This window comes from Cydia strobilella, chromosome 21 (genome assembly GCF_947568885.1).
Source record: "Cydia strobilella chromosome 21, ilCydStro3.1, whole genome shotgun sequence".
NCBI classification, from domain to species: domain Eukaryota; kingdom Metazoa; phylum Arthropoda; class Insecta; order Lepidoptera; family Tortricidae; genus Cydia; species Cydia strobilella.
This window is the reverse complement of record NC_086061.1, coordinates 7,832,156-7,850,292: the sequence shown is the minus strand read 5'-3', so window position 1 is coordinate 7,850,292 and position 18,137 is coordinate 7,832,156. Positions and strand designations below refer to the sequence as shown.

Genomic DNA, 18,137 nt, shown 5'->3' with positions numbered 1-18,137 from the left:
GTATGTGGGTATTTTTGCATTTTGTAATTTTTCCTCAGTCACCCGTTGACCACGAACGCTGTAAAGAGTTCGAAACGTCGGGATGTATTATAAATTCAATATACGCGATATAATCCGTTTTCATAGTTTTATTTCATGAGTAACTATCGCGGTAACCGAAGACAATACTTTTGAATACAGTTTACTTTAGTAGCCGGCAATGTAACTTAAATTGCATGCAAGTTCTTGCTAGTCTAAACCTCGCTATAGAGGCAGAAGGCGGACAAAAGAAGGTCTTATCGCTAAAGAGCGAAAACCGGAAAAACAAGAAATACAGTAAAAACATCATTAGTTCGATCAGATAGATATAACTATGGTTCGATGTACAAATATCTCTTTTCATGGTATAGCGATATCTATCGACTTGTTTGGTAAATTTTTCAGTAAGGCTAAGAGCGTGCTAAATATTTCAGCGATATTTAACCAACATCAAAAGAATCTTCAAAATTCATTTCATCCTCGCAAACTGAAAAGTCTCCGTTCATTTTATTATGGATACTGTCAAAGCCCTTCCTTTCCTTTTAAGGCTCTGTTGGATATTGGATCTTTTTATAATATAAATTATGAAGTGAATTTCGTTGAATAATAATTCGTTGTAATGTTGAGTATTACAACCCCACGGGGAAATTGTGGGGTTTTAATTTTGTAGAAACAAAATGGCTTCATAGTATTATTAATTAATTTATTAAGCATCAATCATTTACATCAAATCACATTAGACGACTCGTAATAGTCACTGCACATTCGCGCTATCATGACTACCAATTTACTCGTATACTTCGATAATATCTTTTGAGATTTTTTTTTAAAGTGAGTGAATACTATAATAATAAATAGCCTAAGGGCCTAGCGAAGATGACAATGGTTGAGAGAAAACGATAATCGAAACTTCAATAATGTATGTAAATAGTCACGTGAAAATAACAATTTAACTGATTACTGAAATTATTTAACTTCTATTTCCAAATAATACATTTTTAGCATTATACCTGCAGCGCCCTTTAACCAATGACACGAATCCATGGTCCATGGGAGTCTTTATAGATATAGTTGTACCTTCATCGAGATATCATTGCTCAGTGAAATATCGATATTCCAGTCTGAGCTTGACCTAAATATGGCCGGGATCCAGGGCTTTGGTTAGCATACCTAGGAACCTTGTTGTGACCTAGAAACTTGGTCTTACCTAATAAATTTGATAGTAAATAGGAGAAGAAGTAAATGTTTATTTTAGAAAATTTGGAGTATCTCGTAAACTAATTTTTTTCTGCTCTAATTATGTATCTATATTTATGGATAGATTGAAGAGCGCTAGTGGCCTAGCGGTAAGAGCGTGCGACTTGCAATCCGGAGGTCAGGGGTTCAAACCACGGCTCGAACCAATAAGTTTTTCGGTGAAGGAAAACATCGTGAGGAAACCGGACTAATCCCAACAAGGCCTAGTTTTTCCCCTCTGGGTTGGAAGGTCAGATGGCAGTCGCTTTCGTAAAAACTAGTGCCTACGCCAATTCTTGGGATTAGTTGCCAAGCGGACCCCAGGCTCCCATGAGCCGTGGCAAAATGCCGGGACAACGCGAGGAAGATGATGATGATGATTTATGGATAGATTGAATTTTCGGTATTTAACTGATTTAGGTCGTATTTTTTGAGCCCACCTTGTGTTTTATTATTGCTACGAAGCAGGGTTCGAATCCTGGTAAGAACATTTATTCATACTTTTTCCTGAGTTGCGAAAGTATTAAATGTAGGTATATAAGTACCTATTTAAGAGGCCGTAGTCGATTTCTATTAGCACGTCTTCTCATCTTGCCTTTTAATAATGAGGTCGCGAGCGTGCGTCACCGGTAATGCATGAAGAGAAGAGGCAGTTTTTAAAAATTCATCAAAAAATCATAGTGGTAAATTATACAAATTGATGTATAAGTATAGTTTCAGCAAATGTTGTAGATTGTTTAAGTATCAAAATTACGTTGAAATTAAGTCGATTTTCAGAGAAATTGTCACTTGTTTTGAAGTAATTTCTGGAGAAAGTTGATTTCGTCTAACTTTCATTTACACTACTTTAAAGTCATAATAATAAAAATGTAGTCTGATAAACGTCAAGTACAGGATATGTGTAATACAAAATTACCATGTTTAGCAGTCCAAACTTTACGAAATTTACAAATAAGAGCGACAAAATCAGTGCTTTGCGCGCGTTTACCTAAACGTCCATCAGAAAAGCAAACATTACTAATTTAGTGAGTCTGTTTTCAAAAAACTGATCTAATAAAAGATAAGATAAGAAGACGTGCTAATAGAAACCAGTACTTCTTATTTCAATTAGGTAACAAAAGGTGTAAAATTTCACGGACTAAATCTATCAATTTTACATTTTTGCGACTAAAATCGACACCGGCCTCTTAAATATACCTATAGCTATAAATAATATAAAACGTCGACTACCGATAATGAACTTACTGTGGGATTAGATCGATCTGTGTAAAATTATCCTATTGTATCCAAATATTATTTATTTCTTTATTATTTTACTATCGACCCGCCCTGGCTTCGCAAGAGTACAATCTCTAGATACTAATCACAGTCACATTTCAACCAATTTACACAAAGCCTTAACGAAATATACACATCACTACACCTTATAAAACAAAGTCCCCATCCGCATCTGTCTGTATGTATGTTCGGAATAAGCTCAAAAACTACTGGACGGATTTTCATGCGGTTTTCACCTATCAATAGAGTGATTCTTGAAAAAGATTTAAGTGTATATTTTGTTTAGGTTTACCCGTACGAAGCCGGGGCGGGTAGCTAGTATATATTATAAACTTCTTGAATATCGAAAAAATCTTCTTTCTTCTTCTTATTGAAACTGATGAAGATGAATATCGCATAAATAAAATTCGTTTCGTATAAAAAGATTTAAGTTGAACAAAGTAAAGATTATTTCATAGGTACAGACAGACTACAAAGCATTTTATACTACGTCCTAGAGGTCCTAGAGAGGTTAAGTACCTAATGTTGTCTGTGACCGTAGATAAGAGCATTAAAAGTTATTTTTATTACTTTCCCTTTTCATAATTATAGGTAAGTCCTTATTTCTTTTTATAACCTACCTAGTAATACTTATAATAAAGGTCTACGTTTATGGAATAAACCTCAAAAGCACTTCTTTTTTTAAAGGTCAATCGGCTTATACCTACATATTTTTATTATTTTTTATTTTATCTACCTACATATTTTTTTTACCGATAATGATACGCCTTCAAGGTTAGTAATGATTAATTTATCTACGTCTTCGGAATTTATTTAAAAAAATAATTAATGTGGGCGGTTTGTGTGGTTGGATGGAGCTTTATTAAAGTGTCAACTTAGGGAACAAATCAAATTAATCTTGAGCACTTCGCCACCCGGCCACTGTTATTAATTACTAGCTTTTGCCCGCGACTTCGTCTGCGTGGTTAGTAATTTGTGTAGCTTATTTTTTATCCAATCTGCTTTTTATCGATTCCCAATACAAATTTCCACACCCCCCCCCCCGTTTCACCCCCTTAAAGGATGACTTCTAGGATAAAAAGTACCCTATGTCCTTCCCCGGGACTCAAACTATCTCTATACCAAATTTCAACTTAATCGGTTCAGCAGTTTAAGCGTGAAGAGGTAACAGACAGACACACTTTCATATTTATAATATTATTGTATGTACGTACATGTACGGTCATACTGTTATTATATTGTCAATTTAATTTGCCTTAAATGAGTAACTCGTATCATCCTCACCTAACTGGGGGCCTAGCTAAGATGATAATCGTACGTCGAAGGCGAATATATCGATCCAGACAAATGGCTCAAAAATATGTGAACACGACTTTATTGTCTAAGGTGTAAGAGCGTACATATATTTTTGAAACTTTAGGAATGTGTATTATGCCCTTGACTGTACCTCGACAAACGCGAAACGGAAAGAAAAATGCGCTAGAAGATGCTACGAAAAGTCACGTGAGTATTTTCATACATATAACTTTCGATTGGGGTTTTCTATCGACGATTAATATCTTGGCTAGGCCCTCTGATCACATGTACTTAACACCGTCTTAACTTACGTAAAATACAACAAAAAATACTATATATCTGAAAAATAAATCTGGCATCTCTAACAATGCGCTCGTGAATGACAGAACATACAAAATGTGACAAAACTAATAATAACTTTTAACATTCCTGACAACATATCAAAAACAACGCACGTAATTTAATCGGGTTCATTGTTGCCCGCCAAGCACTGGTGGGAAGGAATGGAGTATAATATATATGCAATTATTACTACAAGCACGAAATATCTGCTACGCGCTGCGCCGTAGCGCTACGAAATTAGTTCCGCAGTGAAAGTTCCAATGACGTACATCATTTAATTGAAATCTATATATGTGACGTTTTCAACCAAAAGGTACCACATTGTCGCTTGTCGATAAGGTTGATTTCAAATTGAAACTAAATATATTGAAAACCGACAATAAGTACCCTTTTGGTTGAGAATGGCACATATCTAAGATAAATGAAAGTTTAATATACAAAACTTCTATTAAAAGCCTAGTGTCCGATTGAAACAGAATTTTTGCCGAAACCGAAACCGAAGATAGTTAAATAGATAAACGCCTTATTCATTCCCGGAGGTTAGGTTTGGCTCTGGTTTCGGCCGAAACCGAACCTTCAGCCGAAACATGACTTATGCCGTAACCTGCCGAATCTGAAACTTTTTTTTTTAATTTATTTTCTAAAATTAATTAATATGGTACATTTGAAGCTTATATTAATAGTTTTTTTTATAATGAATTGAATCAGGCGTTATTTTGCGGAAATCCATATTAATTAATACCAAAATATTACTTTGCTAATCCGAGAAAAGATAACGTGCTAGTCGATCAGTGCTAACGTGTCGAGTATTGTTCTTTTCATTTCTCATGCTCTGAAAGAGGGTCATCGTTGTTCTAAAAGATGTGCAGAAAATGATACGTGTCTGCACTAGAGCATTTTACGTTCAAAGTACGATTTTTTAAATTTGTGTACGATAAGCAATTGAAATTTGAGTTTAAATGGATTTGTTATACAATTTTCATTCTGATATTAGACTCTTCATTCCATACGATACTTTTGTCTGAATTGTTAATTGAAATAACCCTTAAGAAATACTATAAAAATGTATACTTAGTCATGTTTAAAAAACAAAATACATGCATTTTACTTTCCTCGTATTCGAAATGAAAAGTATTTAACTCGGGTGAAAGGCATCATTTCTGCATCGGACTATTGCGCTCTCACTGCGTTCGAGCACCAAACTACCTCGGCAGGGATGATTGCCTTTCATCCCTTGGTTAAAAAATCTACTATTTACTAGTGGTTTGATATATTTATTTGCGAATCTATTTTTGCGGCGGGAGGGTGGGAATATAAATTGCATGTAAAAAATATGCAAGTAAGTATTAGCACTAATTGACTAGCACGTTATCTATTCGCGGATTAGCTAAGTAATATTTTGGTATTAGTTTTTTTTTAATTTTCCTTCGTCAATTTTTTTTGGTATGAAAAAAAATTATAAATTGTTTTATAATGATAAATTCCAGCTCTTTCAAATGATATCCCACTTAACATAGTAACTAGACTTTGAAATTTTGCCCCCTCTTCATATTGGTAATTTTCCATAATTAATAAAAAAAATACACTTCCCATGTGTTTGGATTAGCGTTGTTCATAACTATTCCTTTCAAATCGATAGCTTCAGTAGTTCTCGAGATATTTAGCAATGTGACAGTCGCGCCATAAGGGTTCCTTTTGTACCTTTTTGTTACCCTACAAATATCGCACAACAAACCGTTCAAAGTTCCACCTTAAAATTTTAATAATATTTAGGTATTGGTTAAATATTGTAGAGTTCACTAAACAATTTTACAAAATTCTGAGGGGGTAAAAATGGGGTTGAACGCAGCGACTACTGTGCAAACAAAATAGTAAGTGTAGGCTAACTTGTTGATAGAGCGAAACGAAAAACAAATCCCATACCTACACATTTTAAAACTCCTAACTCTTATAATAATTAAAAAATCGAAATACTTCAAATGAAGGGGCATAGCTGTGGTTAATATACATCAAATAGCATAAACATACTTTCTAAAAAAAAAATATCCAGAGAGGAAAATAATCCCCATTTTCCTCTCTGGATATTATTTTTTTTGTATGACGGAGTGGTCACGTCATTTCGTCCCCTTTCGTCTTAAAAGATCCTAGAGTCGTTTATTGAATGACAAAGGACTCTAATAAACAAGAGGGGCTTGGCTCAAATCTCTTTTAGGTTCAATCTTTGTATATATCCATGTAGAGCTAAAATAGTAGGTTGTGTATGGAGAAACTAATTGTTTTGGCGCTGAAAATATCAGAGATTTGAATGATTGATCTCTACAAAAATAGTCCCGAGTTTTGACTCAAGGGCCCGTCAATACCAAATGCCTACGTGCTCAGACAACCTGTCAACTTATTGATTTATTTACGGTGTCAACCGTGTCCTCTTATCTCTACAATACAGCAATTCCACACAAATAAAACATGTCGCTTGTTTTGATCCTCCATTGTGTGGCGACCTTCAATACTCACTCTTCAGAATGCTGGGACTGGCTGTCCTTGTCCTTATGCGCCTGCCCGGAGCTGCAGGAGTTCCCCATCCCGCCGCTATGTCACACTGCACTTCACGAAACACATTTATCACAAACAAGTAAGGATTTTGAAGCACTCATCTCCCGGCGTTGCGATCGTTTCGGGGGGAAATTCTAAAATTAAACGCTCGTCCTCGCGGGCCGAGCGCTAGGCGGCGAATAATCGATTTGTGCCGTCCGGCTCCCCGCTCCCCGCGCGCGCGCGCTATCATATTATCCACGCTTTTCGAAGCTTTTCCGAACGAAGGAGTCCAATATGTCACGCAGCTAACTCCGTAAACATGATTAAAAAGAAACTGGCGGCGATTCGAATTTGGAATTCTCAAAATAAAAACGCTTTTGTTTCTGTCATGTTCAGCAGGTGCCCTACAAGTATTTGTTGTTTATACACTTTGAATAGCGTTTTTATCGTAAATTTGAGTTGTTTGCGAGCTGTTTGTAGATTAATATAATGCCAAGGTGTTTTCTCAAGTCTGTGCGGTCGCAAAGGGGTAGTTTCATACATGAAACGGCTAGATTTTCAGTTGAAAGTAAGTTGAATTTTGCTTCCGGTATTTTTATAAAAATATTCTGCCATGTGAAAGAACGGCAGAATTTTGGATTTATACATCAACGTAAAGGTATGCTGCGCATAATAAATAAATATAATATAGTGTGATTATTGTTGTTTCCTAACATTATATAGGAAAATAGATGTTTTCTCTACTACTTGTTGATTTTCCCTTAGACACAAAACTATCGTGTTTATTGCGTGTTTTAGCTCGAAAATATAATATTTACATAATATTTAAATCATTATATATATTTGCAGCTCTAGTCGAAACAAAACCAACCCGCATACCGAAAATGTCAATGAAAAGACACAAAACTCTCTTAAAGACGAGCGAAACGCTGTACCACGACAAAGTGCCCATATCCACCCGGTTTTACCTGCAGCTCTTGAAAAAGAGCCAATTCCTGCCAATCTTCATAGAATCAGAAGCATACGAATACGCTTCGGAAAGCGAAAGAGCAACTAACTCACCAGAACTACATACTAAGAAAAACTTTGTTAAGAAAGAAGTGGAAAGGGCAAGTTATAACTTACGTTCGAACGAAGCAAGAACGGAACGCAAGGTCTTCGTAAAGAAAACTCGCGCTCGAAAAAAAGACACCGAGACACAGAGCGTTTCTGAACCGAAAGCGGTTAAAAAGAAATTCAAAATGCCTTTGGCGCCAATCATAGAGGAAATAAGGAACCGGGAGCCACGTAGGTGAGTGTTTAGTATTAATAGAAAGTCTTATGTCAATGTAAAATCGTATAGACTTATGACGTCCTACGGCAACCGGCCATATTGTCGGTGAAAATAAGCGTAGGTATTGTAGTATTTGTAGTGCGTCACTTAGGAGCGACGAGGTGAATGAATGAGTTGAAAGAAGGACATTTGCATCCATGTTTTTTGACCCGATATTTTTGTTACACTTGTTGTTGTGTACGTTGGAATGTGTGCAGCTGTTTGTAAGGTATTTTAGAATTGTACGTTTTACAAACTTTTTACTTGCTCTTTGCGTCCACACAGTGAATAACGCTAAAGGTTCATTCACACCACAGTTAACATTACGAGTAAGTAACTTACCTAGTTACTCCACGGTTGCTCCACAAAAGTTAACTGTGAATGCACCTTAACGTTTGATAATATGTAAATACAGCTAACTTTAAAACATTAAAACTTTGGGAACAAATCAAATTATTTTATCAAATATATTTGTGTTTTTCAAGTAGTCACACTACTATATATAAATTATAAACTGTAAAAGATGTCATGTATTAAAGAAAAAGTGACGAAGCCCTCCAGTGGTGAAGGCCGGGTTCGAACCGGCATCTTTAGCTATCGCGACTAACGCCATGAACCCCTAGGCCACCTCGCCACGGCGGTGCCCGTCCCAATTTCTCGACTATATGACATCTTAGCAAGACTAGGCGTCTTTGACCAACTCTAAGGGCAAGCAGTGCGCGCTTGCACCTCCTATACGAATTCCTTACGGAATAACGATATAGCGAGAGACACTGGTGCTGCCATCTATACACAACACACATAAGGTATGGTTTAGTCATTTGGGGTAATTGTACACTAATAAATCAAATATTTTTGGCTCAAAAGCGGTGTGTCAGGGCTGTTTTTAATTTAGACCGAAGTGCATCGTGTCGGCCTTTCTTCATACAGCACAATATTCTAACTGTTGCTTGCGTGTATATAGCTGAGGTCTGTATGTTTGTTCATAAATATAAAGATGAATTCATAGAAGCACAACAGATGAGCTCTCGTAATGTTAGACAACAATATAAACATAAATTACACAAACCAGCTACAAAACTAGAATTAGCATCTAAAAATTCATACATCATGTACATTACAATTTATAATAAGTTACCGGATGAATTTAAAGGGGAAAAGAATACAACATTTAAGAAAATGATGAAAGCTTGGCTGTGTGGGAAATGTTTCTACAGTGTGGGCGAGTTCCTTAATAGTTAAGTTAATATAATATGCATGTACTTAGGCTAGTTTAATTTAATTTGTATACCAGTTTGTAGGCACAATGTGGAGATCCTATGTAATTACATATTGTAAATAGTTTTAAGACCTCTGTAACCCATATTGACAAATAAATGATCAATCAATCAATCAACAACTTTGGGAACAAATCAATATATTTTTCTTTATTTGTATATGACATCTATTACAGTTTACAGCTAACATCCTAACATCCGCGTACGTCATAACATCCGCGTTGGGTAAACCGGAGCTTATTTCGCCTGCTTTCGAGACTAAAGAAAGTAAAGGACTAAACTAGTGGCTCTGTGAGTTGTAGACCTCGCGATAAGCTTAAAACGGGGTCGACCGTCCAGTGGCGCCCTCATTAGTGGGCATTGTGTTTTCTAATAAACCAATTAATTTCTGTATAAATCAGTATTTTAATTTTGTTGTCTTACTAATTCCCCAACTTTGGTCTATATTTGAAATAGTTTTATATTAATTACTTTTGACTTTATCACCTAAACGGAAAATTGTTTTTATGGATAACGCGAAGTGTAGACTAGACTGCCACAACTTAATTCTATTTTCCAGTAGGACTGTGAATAAAGGTGGATGGGAGATTGACAAGATCGCAGAAAAGCTAAAGAGCCTGATGCGGACCAGCTCCGAGCACACGCTGCACCAGGAGCTGCTGTCTTGTACCGAAGCATTCAGGAACGAAGCTAAGGAGAACGAAGTTAATCGGAACGAAGTTAGTCGAAACGAAGTTAATCGGAACGAAGTTCAGGAAAAAGGTAAGATTGATGCGGAGATTTAACAACATGATTCACAAGATGACTCACGATGACATGCTGCGATAAGTCACGAGACGGTTTCCATAGATTATTGAAACTTTGATTGGCGTTTTCTGTCAATGATTGTCATCTTCGCTAGGCCCCTAGTTCTATTATATTGTTTAAGATTGCCTGGAACTGCTGTCTTGCGCGGTGGTTTTTAGGAACGAAGCGAAGAAGTCGAATAACGAAGGTAAGAGGAACGAAGTTAATGGGAATGAATAATTCAGGAGAAAAGTAAGATAGTCTAATATAGGGCGGCGGTGAACATAGTTTACTAAGAACTAAGAATACCGAATCCCTTCTAAAAATTCTCTTTACAAGTGAAGCATTAATTATTAAAAGAAACAACCAATCACAAATAAAAAAATTCGTTAGCGCGATGTAGAAATCGCCGGTCTCGGCACAGTGCCATCTAACGTGATATCCAGTTAATCTTTTTATATGAAAGTACGGACGCGAACTGCATGGAGGCTTCAGCACAAAGCGTTGGACGGTACGAAATTTATTCTGATAAGAGGAATAGCAAGCACATAAGTACTTCACTAAAGCAGCTTCCAAAGCATATATAAAGATTAGAGATGCCCCGAATAGTAGTTTGGGCTGAATACCGAATACTTGCGGAATATTCGGCCCCTCTCTCGGCCGAAGCGCCGACTATTCGGCATAACATGCAAACATTTTGAGTCACAATTACTATGAAAACGACTCGCGCACGAAGGGTTCCGTTCCATTCCGCAAAAAACGGCAAAAAAATCACGTTTGTTGTATGGGAGCCCCACTTAAATATTTATTTTATTCTGTTTTTAGTATTTGTTGTTATAGCGGCAATAGAAGTACATCATGTACTTAATATACTGTTTATATATATATAATATACTATATATAATACTTACTGTATTTAATAAATAAAATAAAATAAATAAAAATCATCTGTGAAAATTTCAACTGTCTAGCTATCACGGTTCATGGGATACAGCCTGGTGACAGACGGACAGACAGAAAGACAGCGGAGTCTTAGTAATAGGGTCCTTTGGGTACGGATCCCTAAAAAAGGTTTTCGTATTTTACAACTTTCCAAGAATATATTTTAAATATTAAATACATATATCAAGTTTTTGGTTATTTTTATTGCGTAATTTTTGTTTTTAGGATTTTAGGTAGGTAGGTGGAACAGATATTCACCAAAGTAGCCGAATACGCCGAATACCGAATAGTTGCAGAATATTCGTGGCATCTATAATAAAGATGTACCTATGGCTCTACGTGGGACAATTAGATTGTAACAAATATTTTTTAACACGAACTGTAGAGATACCTTTTGTGCGTTGCTTCATTGATTGAATCCACTCAAAGATAGATATAACTCCGTAATAGATGGATACAGTCTAAGGAAAAAACGTGCCTCGAAAATCAAGAAAATTTGATTCTCGTTCAGAGGGCGCTACTAGCTTTGGCTTACTGTCGTATAGATGGCGTTGACGGTTTCGTTTGTTATTTAACAATTTTAACGCATATCAGTAAAAAAAGCATGGGTCAAAATCATAAAAATAATTAATGCAAATAAAAAAAATCATTTATCCATATTTAAATACATTTTATCGTATTTTTATAAATCTTCATTTTTAGTTTTAAAATGTGTCGACAGATGACAGTGAATTTACTGGGGTTACAAAATTTACTATGACAGTACCGCTCTAGTATAAGTTACTCTATGATCCACTTCTATTGATGCACTGTATCGCAACACGAATTAACAATAACTTGTTTTATCCGCAGGACCAACCCCCTTAGTATCACCAGCAGGCCGAGCCCGCAGTGGCCACGCCTGCCCCTATTGCGGGAAGCGCTTTGACCGACCCTGGGTGCTGAAGGGACATCTCAGACTGCATACTGGAGAGCGACCCTTTCCCTGTCCTCATAAACACTGCCCTAGGACTTTTGCAGATCGGTGAGTACCTACTTTACAGAAAATCTTTCTGATCGCCGATGAGAGCGAGTTGTCCCTTTGCAGCACTTCCCAAAGCCTTAGGTCTAAAGCCTTAGGCCTTAGGTCTTAGGTCTAAGGGGCAGTGGGTCTAGTGGCATTTAAGATGGGGCAATTAGCTCCATGCATGAATTTATTTTTATTTTTGGATTCATAATTTATATCGTTGGAACACCGGAAATGATAAAAATACTTTTGTAAACCTTAACATTATTTTATTAAAAAATATTTAAAATGTTGAAAATTTTTGAGCGGTTGAAACGCTCATAATTTTTGGCGCGAATTCGACAGAGCGTGATGACGTCACACGTTGGGCGGCCCAACTGACGTTTGCTACTAATGACACTAATCTGTCGAACGCGTGACGTCACGTGGCGTTTCGAGCGTTTCGCGCACTAGCTTTTCGCGGGCAAATTTTTGTACTTTTTATTTATAATTTTAAGTAATTAAATGGTAATTTAAAAACGGAAATGCATTTGTAACATGATATAACGGTAACAAACATCCGAATAAAACATATTTCGTTCAAATATAAACTTCATGCATGAGGCTAATTTGGGGTTCATCATTCGGGTTAGGTTCTCTGCCTTCTAAATGTAACAAGTGCAACGTGCCAACAAACCCCTTAGTATCGCCAGCAAGCCGAGCTCGCCTGTCCGCCTGTCCGTACTGCGGTAATGGGCATCTCAGACTGCATACAGGAGAGCGACCCTTTCGTTGCCCTCATAAACACTGCCCTAGGACTTTTGTAGCCCGATGCGCACCTTCCTTCAGGCAACTTCATCCTTGATACCATCAAAAAATACCACCCTTCTTGCATAAAGGTACACAATTTTCTTGGATACATTTCGGGGAGTGCGCACAGGAACTGCACGACCTGATCCCACCTTCCCCTTTCCATCATCGGACATCCAGGCGCGGGGAGCGTATGCACCCGTTCGTGGTCCACATTCCATTCGTTCGGACGAAACGTTTTGCCTCCTCCTTTTTGGTACGGACGGCTAAGGAATGGAATGCGCTCCCGCCATCTGTATTCCCTGATCAATATGACCTCGGTCTCTTTAAAACAAGAGTGAATAGGCTGTTACTGAACCGGTGAGCTCCATCTTAGGCCCTGTCTTCACTTTCCATCAGGTGTGACTAGGGCCAATCGCCGATCAGTTTATAATAAAAATAATAATAATAATAATAAGCCCCCAGGGCAGCTTGTGGCGAGCTGAATGGGAAGTGACGTCCCTTGGGTCCCATACCCCCGAGAGTCGGTCAGGCCCCTCCCTCCGGCTTGCCTTAATTGGCCGGCTGGAGTGAACACTGAGCAGAGACCGCAGGACTCTCACCTCTGGCTTGCCTTTACCGGCCGTCCAGAGTGGGGTGTCAGAGCTATATGCTCGCAGGGTGGAAGTGAAATATGCATAAGACGCGAGTTGGCACAGTGGCTGTGATTGTTTACAGCCACTGGGTAGAAAGCGGTGCACACCTCTCCACACCCTGAGCCACTCACGTGATGTTGTCCCCTTGTCGCTCCGTGCGAGCGGCCGTTTTCGGGGACCCATATTGTGAGTTGGCGAGTCACCACCTGTCCATTTTTTTTTTCGTGTTTTTAAACATAGATTGGGGCAGGTGCCATACATAGTATTTCCATAGACCCGGTAACCAGTACACTAACATCTCAACACAATAGCCTAGTTTATTTTGTTTCTTATCATTGCAATAGTCCTGCACTAACCGGGGCTTGTCCTTGGGTGCACTATTATAGTGCATACAGGGATAATCGTCGGTTGGTGTCACATCACCTCTTAGAGTAAATTGTCTTTTTACAAGGGGCCTCTGCGTGTTGGCTTCGGCCCCACGCACGCCTTCCAAATGTCCGGGACCCCATGGTCCCGAGATTATGTAAAGGACGAACATAATAATAATAATAGTTGTAGAGAAAATTCATCCTTGCATGATGTGTGCACACGGGGGAGCAACTCTTTACATGCCCTCATAACCACTGTCCTAAGATTTGCGGACTAATGAGTATAGGTACCTTCTTTCTTTTACACGCCTTTCTTGGATATCTAACAAAAGTTTTTGCTGATATAATTTACAGTACTATAAAAAGGGTCTGAAGAGGAGCGCAATTGAAATATGCGTACAACAACAATTTAGTATGGGAGCTCCAATTTAAGGTGACAAGTCGTCTTACTCAATTTTCCGAATCAGACTAATATTATTAGGTACTCCATAAATAGTTCATGTATAAGGAACGCTATAATAATTATCTTTAGTCAAATATTGTTTGAGAAATGTTTTTTATGATGAATAGGCAGGCGTTTGACCACGATCCCATTTTCTGGGGGCCTAGCCAAGTTGCCAATCGTTAGCGCCGTAGCGGACGAAAAGCTAATGTCTCTGTCGCACTAATATGAAAGAGTGATAGAGAGACATTACCGTTTCGTTCGCTACTGCGTAACAGATTCGCATCTTGGCTAGGCCCTCTGGTAAATATGTGAGCATATGTTTAACCTTTTGGACGCCAATGACCGATATATACGCACCGTAGGTTCAATGCCAAAGACCGATTAATCGGTCATAGACCACAGAGCGACATACACCTACGTGCATATGCATAAAGTTCGATTTCAGTTTTGACACTTCGGTGACGTGGCGTCTGGATGACAGCTTTTATGTTTGACACGGCGTCGAAAAGGTTAAAATATAGACATTTTCCTCAGGTCAAACCTCCGCGCCCACCAGCGCACCCGTGGCCACCACTCCTGGCAGTGGCGGTGCGCCGAATGCGGCAAGGCGTTCAGCCAGGGCCGCTATCTGGACCGCCACCGAGCTGACGCCTGCTGGAAGTACAAGTGAGTTGCTACTTGTATAGTATAGTATTGTATTGTATACATATCATCATCATATCAGCCGGAATTGTACAGAGATGACATCTATCATCGTACCCTTCCACACTATAACAAACCTGGCAGTACTACGAGAATCCAAGAGTTCTTGAATATTGCTGAAAGAAAGGAGGGTTGCACATACTGAAGTCAAACTCTGGTCCACTTTCTTCAGTAAATAGGTAATCTAATATTGATGAAGTCTCGTTTGGTTTTACTAAAAAAAGGTTTACATCAAATTATATGTAGTTTTTATTATGAAATCGTATGGAATGCTATCACTTGAATAAATAAATATCAAAACGCGCCGACCACGTGGCTCAATATTTCCTAAACCTAAACTCAAGTTTATTCAAGCCAGGGGTCGGAAAACTTTTGAGAAGAAGAGCAGTAGAATTCACCAATTTTAGGAAGCTCAAAGAGCCGTAAATGTTGTTATCAATGGTCTCAACTGTTAATTTTTGGGTGAACCTCCAAAGAGCCGCATGCGGTTTTCCGACCCCTGGGTTAAGCGATTCACAATGTCACTTCGTCACTAAGCTGCGGCTAGTTGGAATAACATATTTAACAATGTTCTATACAGACAGTATATCAAATAGATAGTGAGGGCCAAAGTAACAAAATATAACGTATCGTAACATACTTTTGTTATCAAAGGAATAAGGATATGTTACTATTTATTTGATGCTGACTACACATCAATATCTCGCTGTGTGTCACTTGTGTCAACTTTATAAAATAATATCTTTATCAGGATGCACCAAAAGAACTCAACCAAGAACGCAGAACTCAAAAACGCTGACCCACCCGTTCCAATGTATGGAAGCGTATTTCGACACGGGACTTTAGAACCCAAACCGTTACAGTCTAACCAAGAGTTTCAGTCCAGCCAAGACATTCAGTCACAGTCTAATTTGGACAACCAACAGTCCATGGAACTCGTGAAGGTTAAAGATCTTGGACAGGGAACCGAACTTTACAAGGCTTTAAGTAATTTTGAGGTTAGCGGTGTTTTGAAGGTGAAAAACTTTGGTCAGGATATTAATTTTTTTAAATGTAAATCGAAGGTCAGTATTTCAGAAGTACAGGATAACCTGAATTTTGAAGAATCTAGTCTGAAGTTGGAGTTGTGTAAGCCGAAGTTAGATTTGAAGAGTCAGGGGCAGAAGTTAGCATGTTCTAGCATGGAGATTAAAGAAGAATGTGATGAGCCTATTGATTTATGTATAAGGCGTAATGTAAATTAAGTAGTCTATTAAAGTAGTATTTTTTAATATTTTGTTTTATTACGAAACAAATAAAACGTAAGACAGACGCGTTTGTGGATTTGTTAGCAATTAGCACACGTCACTTTTTGAAACCGAGAGAATCAGTTATTATCACGTTATCACGTCGATAACCGCGACCATCTTACAAACCACCATTCATTACAACCAGTTCGGTATAATATTGACGCTATGTTGTGTTGTGTTGTTATGTATGTGTCTTACTGTAAAAAAAATGTGATACCGAGTGATAGAGTTAGACCAAGAAAAGTCTGCAGAGACTTCGACAGCATACGCAGTGCAGGTGAAGTGCTTGTGCATAAAGTTCAATTTCAGTTATGACACTTCGGTGACGTGGCGTCCGGGTGACAGCATTTGTATTTGACACGGCGTCGAAAAGGTTAAAGAGCCTAAACTTGATGTGTTTGTGTTTTTCAATCAAGAAGTTCCGTTTGCTACCCTCGTACTGCAACATCAGCTCCAAGTTAGCAAATTATTGCATTGTCATCAGAATTAACACATTCAGTGTCAGTGAGAGCTACGAGTGTAGCCGACGCGCTACGAGCGTAGCCGACGCGCTACGAGCGTAGCCGACGCGCTACGAGCGTAGCCGAGGCTCAGGACGACTTTGTCCAGTTCTATTTCGTCACCTTCTTAAGTCGTCCACATTGCCATATATTATAGCCCACGGTGCTAACTCATCATCATCACCATTTCTATATCGCCTTAGCACTACATATACAATAGAAGACATACAAATAGTGCCGAGTTAGTACTGTGATATAGGAATATGGACATGATAAGAAATTGACGATATAACAATGTGGACGAGTTAGAAAGGTGACAATTTGGGAATTGTATGCTGACGACATAGCATTGTGGACGATTTAAAAAGGCGACGAAATAGGATTGTGGACGAAGTCGTCCTGAGTAACGTAAGTATAGAGATTGCTAACATCGACAGTGAAACTCTAATTATTATTATTATTATTTATTTAAATTATTTACACGGCATCACAGCATAGGCCAATACACCGAATAATTAAACTAGTTACAGGTATACAAATTACAAATACAAAATATATATAAAGTAAAATACAGATAGTCATATTAAGTCAAATGCAAGTGCTGGAAAGCCTATCATCCTTCATCTCACAAAACCTCAGACACTCCTGGCACACATTCGCCCATCTCCACGCAAACAAGTCGCACTCTGGTGCTGATGTCATGAGTGCATTGAGCAGCGATAACGCGCGGAGGAGTGGCGAGTTTCTGTGCGATACTGTGCGCGCTGCCGGCACAGCCAATAGTGGACGCGTTCGCGGCCTCAAGCAGACTCGAGGAATATCCGGGACGTACAACCTCAAGACTCCAGCTACCAGTTCCGGGCAGTCCGAGTCACCGCGCAATATGCGACAAGCCGTAGTCAGCAGGATGTTGTTGCGCCTTACCTCTAGAGAATTATATCCAAGGCAGCCTAGTAAGAATTTTGTTGGGTACAAAAAGGGGTAGTACCCATATCTTTTTATAATCTTTTCTAATATGTGTGATGATGAGTGAAACTCCCATTTTATTTATGAAATATACTTTATTGCAATAAATTAAATAAATATTTGTACATCTTAAACGACTGTTGTTAAACATATAAGCGTCCACATATCTTAATATTAAAGAACAGTAGATAAATTGTCATCAAATCTTCAAAAAATATAAGTGCAAATATATGTAAGTACTTCATTTTGATATAATATGAGGAACTTCCACAGTTTGTTACTGGAAAATGGAGCTTGGTTTGACTAGTTTTTTTTTAAATAGATTTATCTAATATTGTTTTAACTATAAAACCTAAATAATTTATGAAATTGGTAAGTATATCAGTAGACAAAAATGTAATACAAAAGACATAAACGC

General features: G+C 38.1%; 2 protein-coding genes across 3 annotated transcripts in view; one reads left to right on the top strand and one right to left on the bottom strand.

Moving 5' to 3' along the window:
- LOC134751100 (NACHT and WD repeat domain-containing protein 2) overlaps nt 1-6,806 on the bottom strand; it is a 66,342-nt gene extending 59,536 nt beyond the window's left edge. The window contains exon 1 of one of the 2 annotated variants that reach the window (XM_063686444.1): nt 6,682-6,806. In XM_063686444.1, coding sequence (XP_063542514.1) covers nt 6,682-6,749 — 68 coding nt within the window. In that variant the 5' untranslated portion in view covers nt 6,750-6,806. The remainder of the gene's footprint in view (nt 1-6,681) is intronic. The other variant, XM_063686443.1, reaches the window with a different exon arrangement.
- Nucleotides 6,807-6,881: 75 nt separating this feature from the next.
- LOC134751109 (zinc finger protein 557-like) lies at nt 6,882-16,208 on the top strand. The gene is made up of 6 exons (XM_063686460.1): nt 6,882-7,270; nt 7,552-7,993; nt 9,851-10,053; nt 11,872-12,043; nt 14,797-14,928; nt 15,716-16,208. Exons 1-6 carry the CDS (start codon nt 7,192-7,194, stop codon nt 16,206-16,208), a joined length of 1,521 nt encoding a protein of 506 aa, XP_063542530.1. The 5' UTR covers nt 6,882-7,191.
- Nucleotides 16,209-18,137: the final 1,929 nt, after the last annotated feature.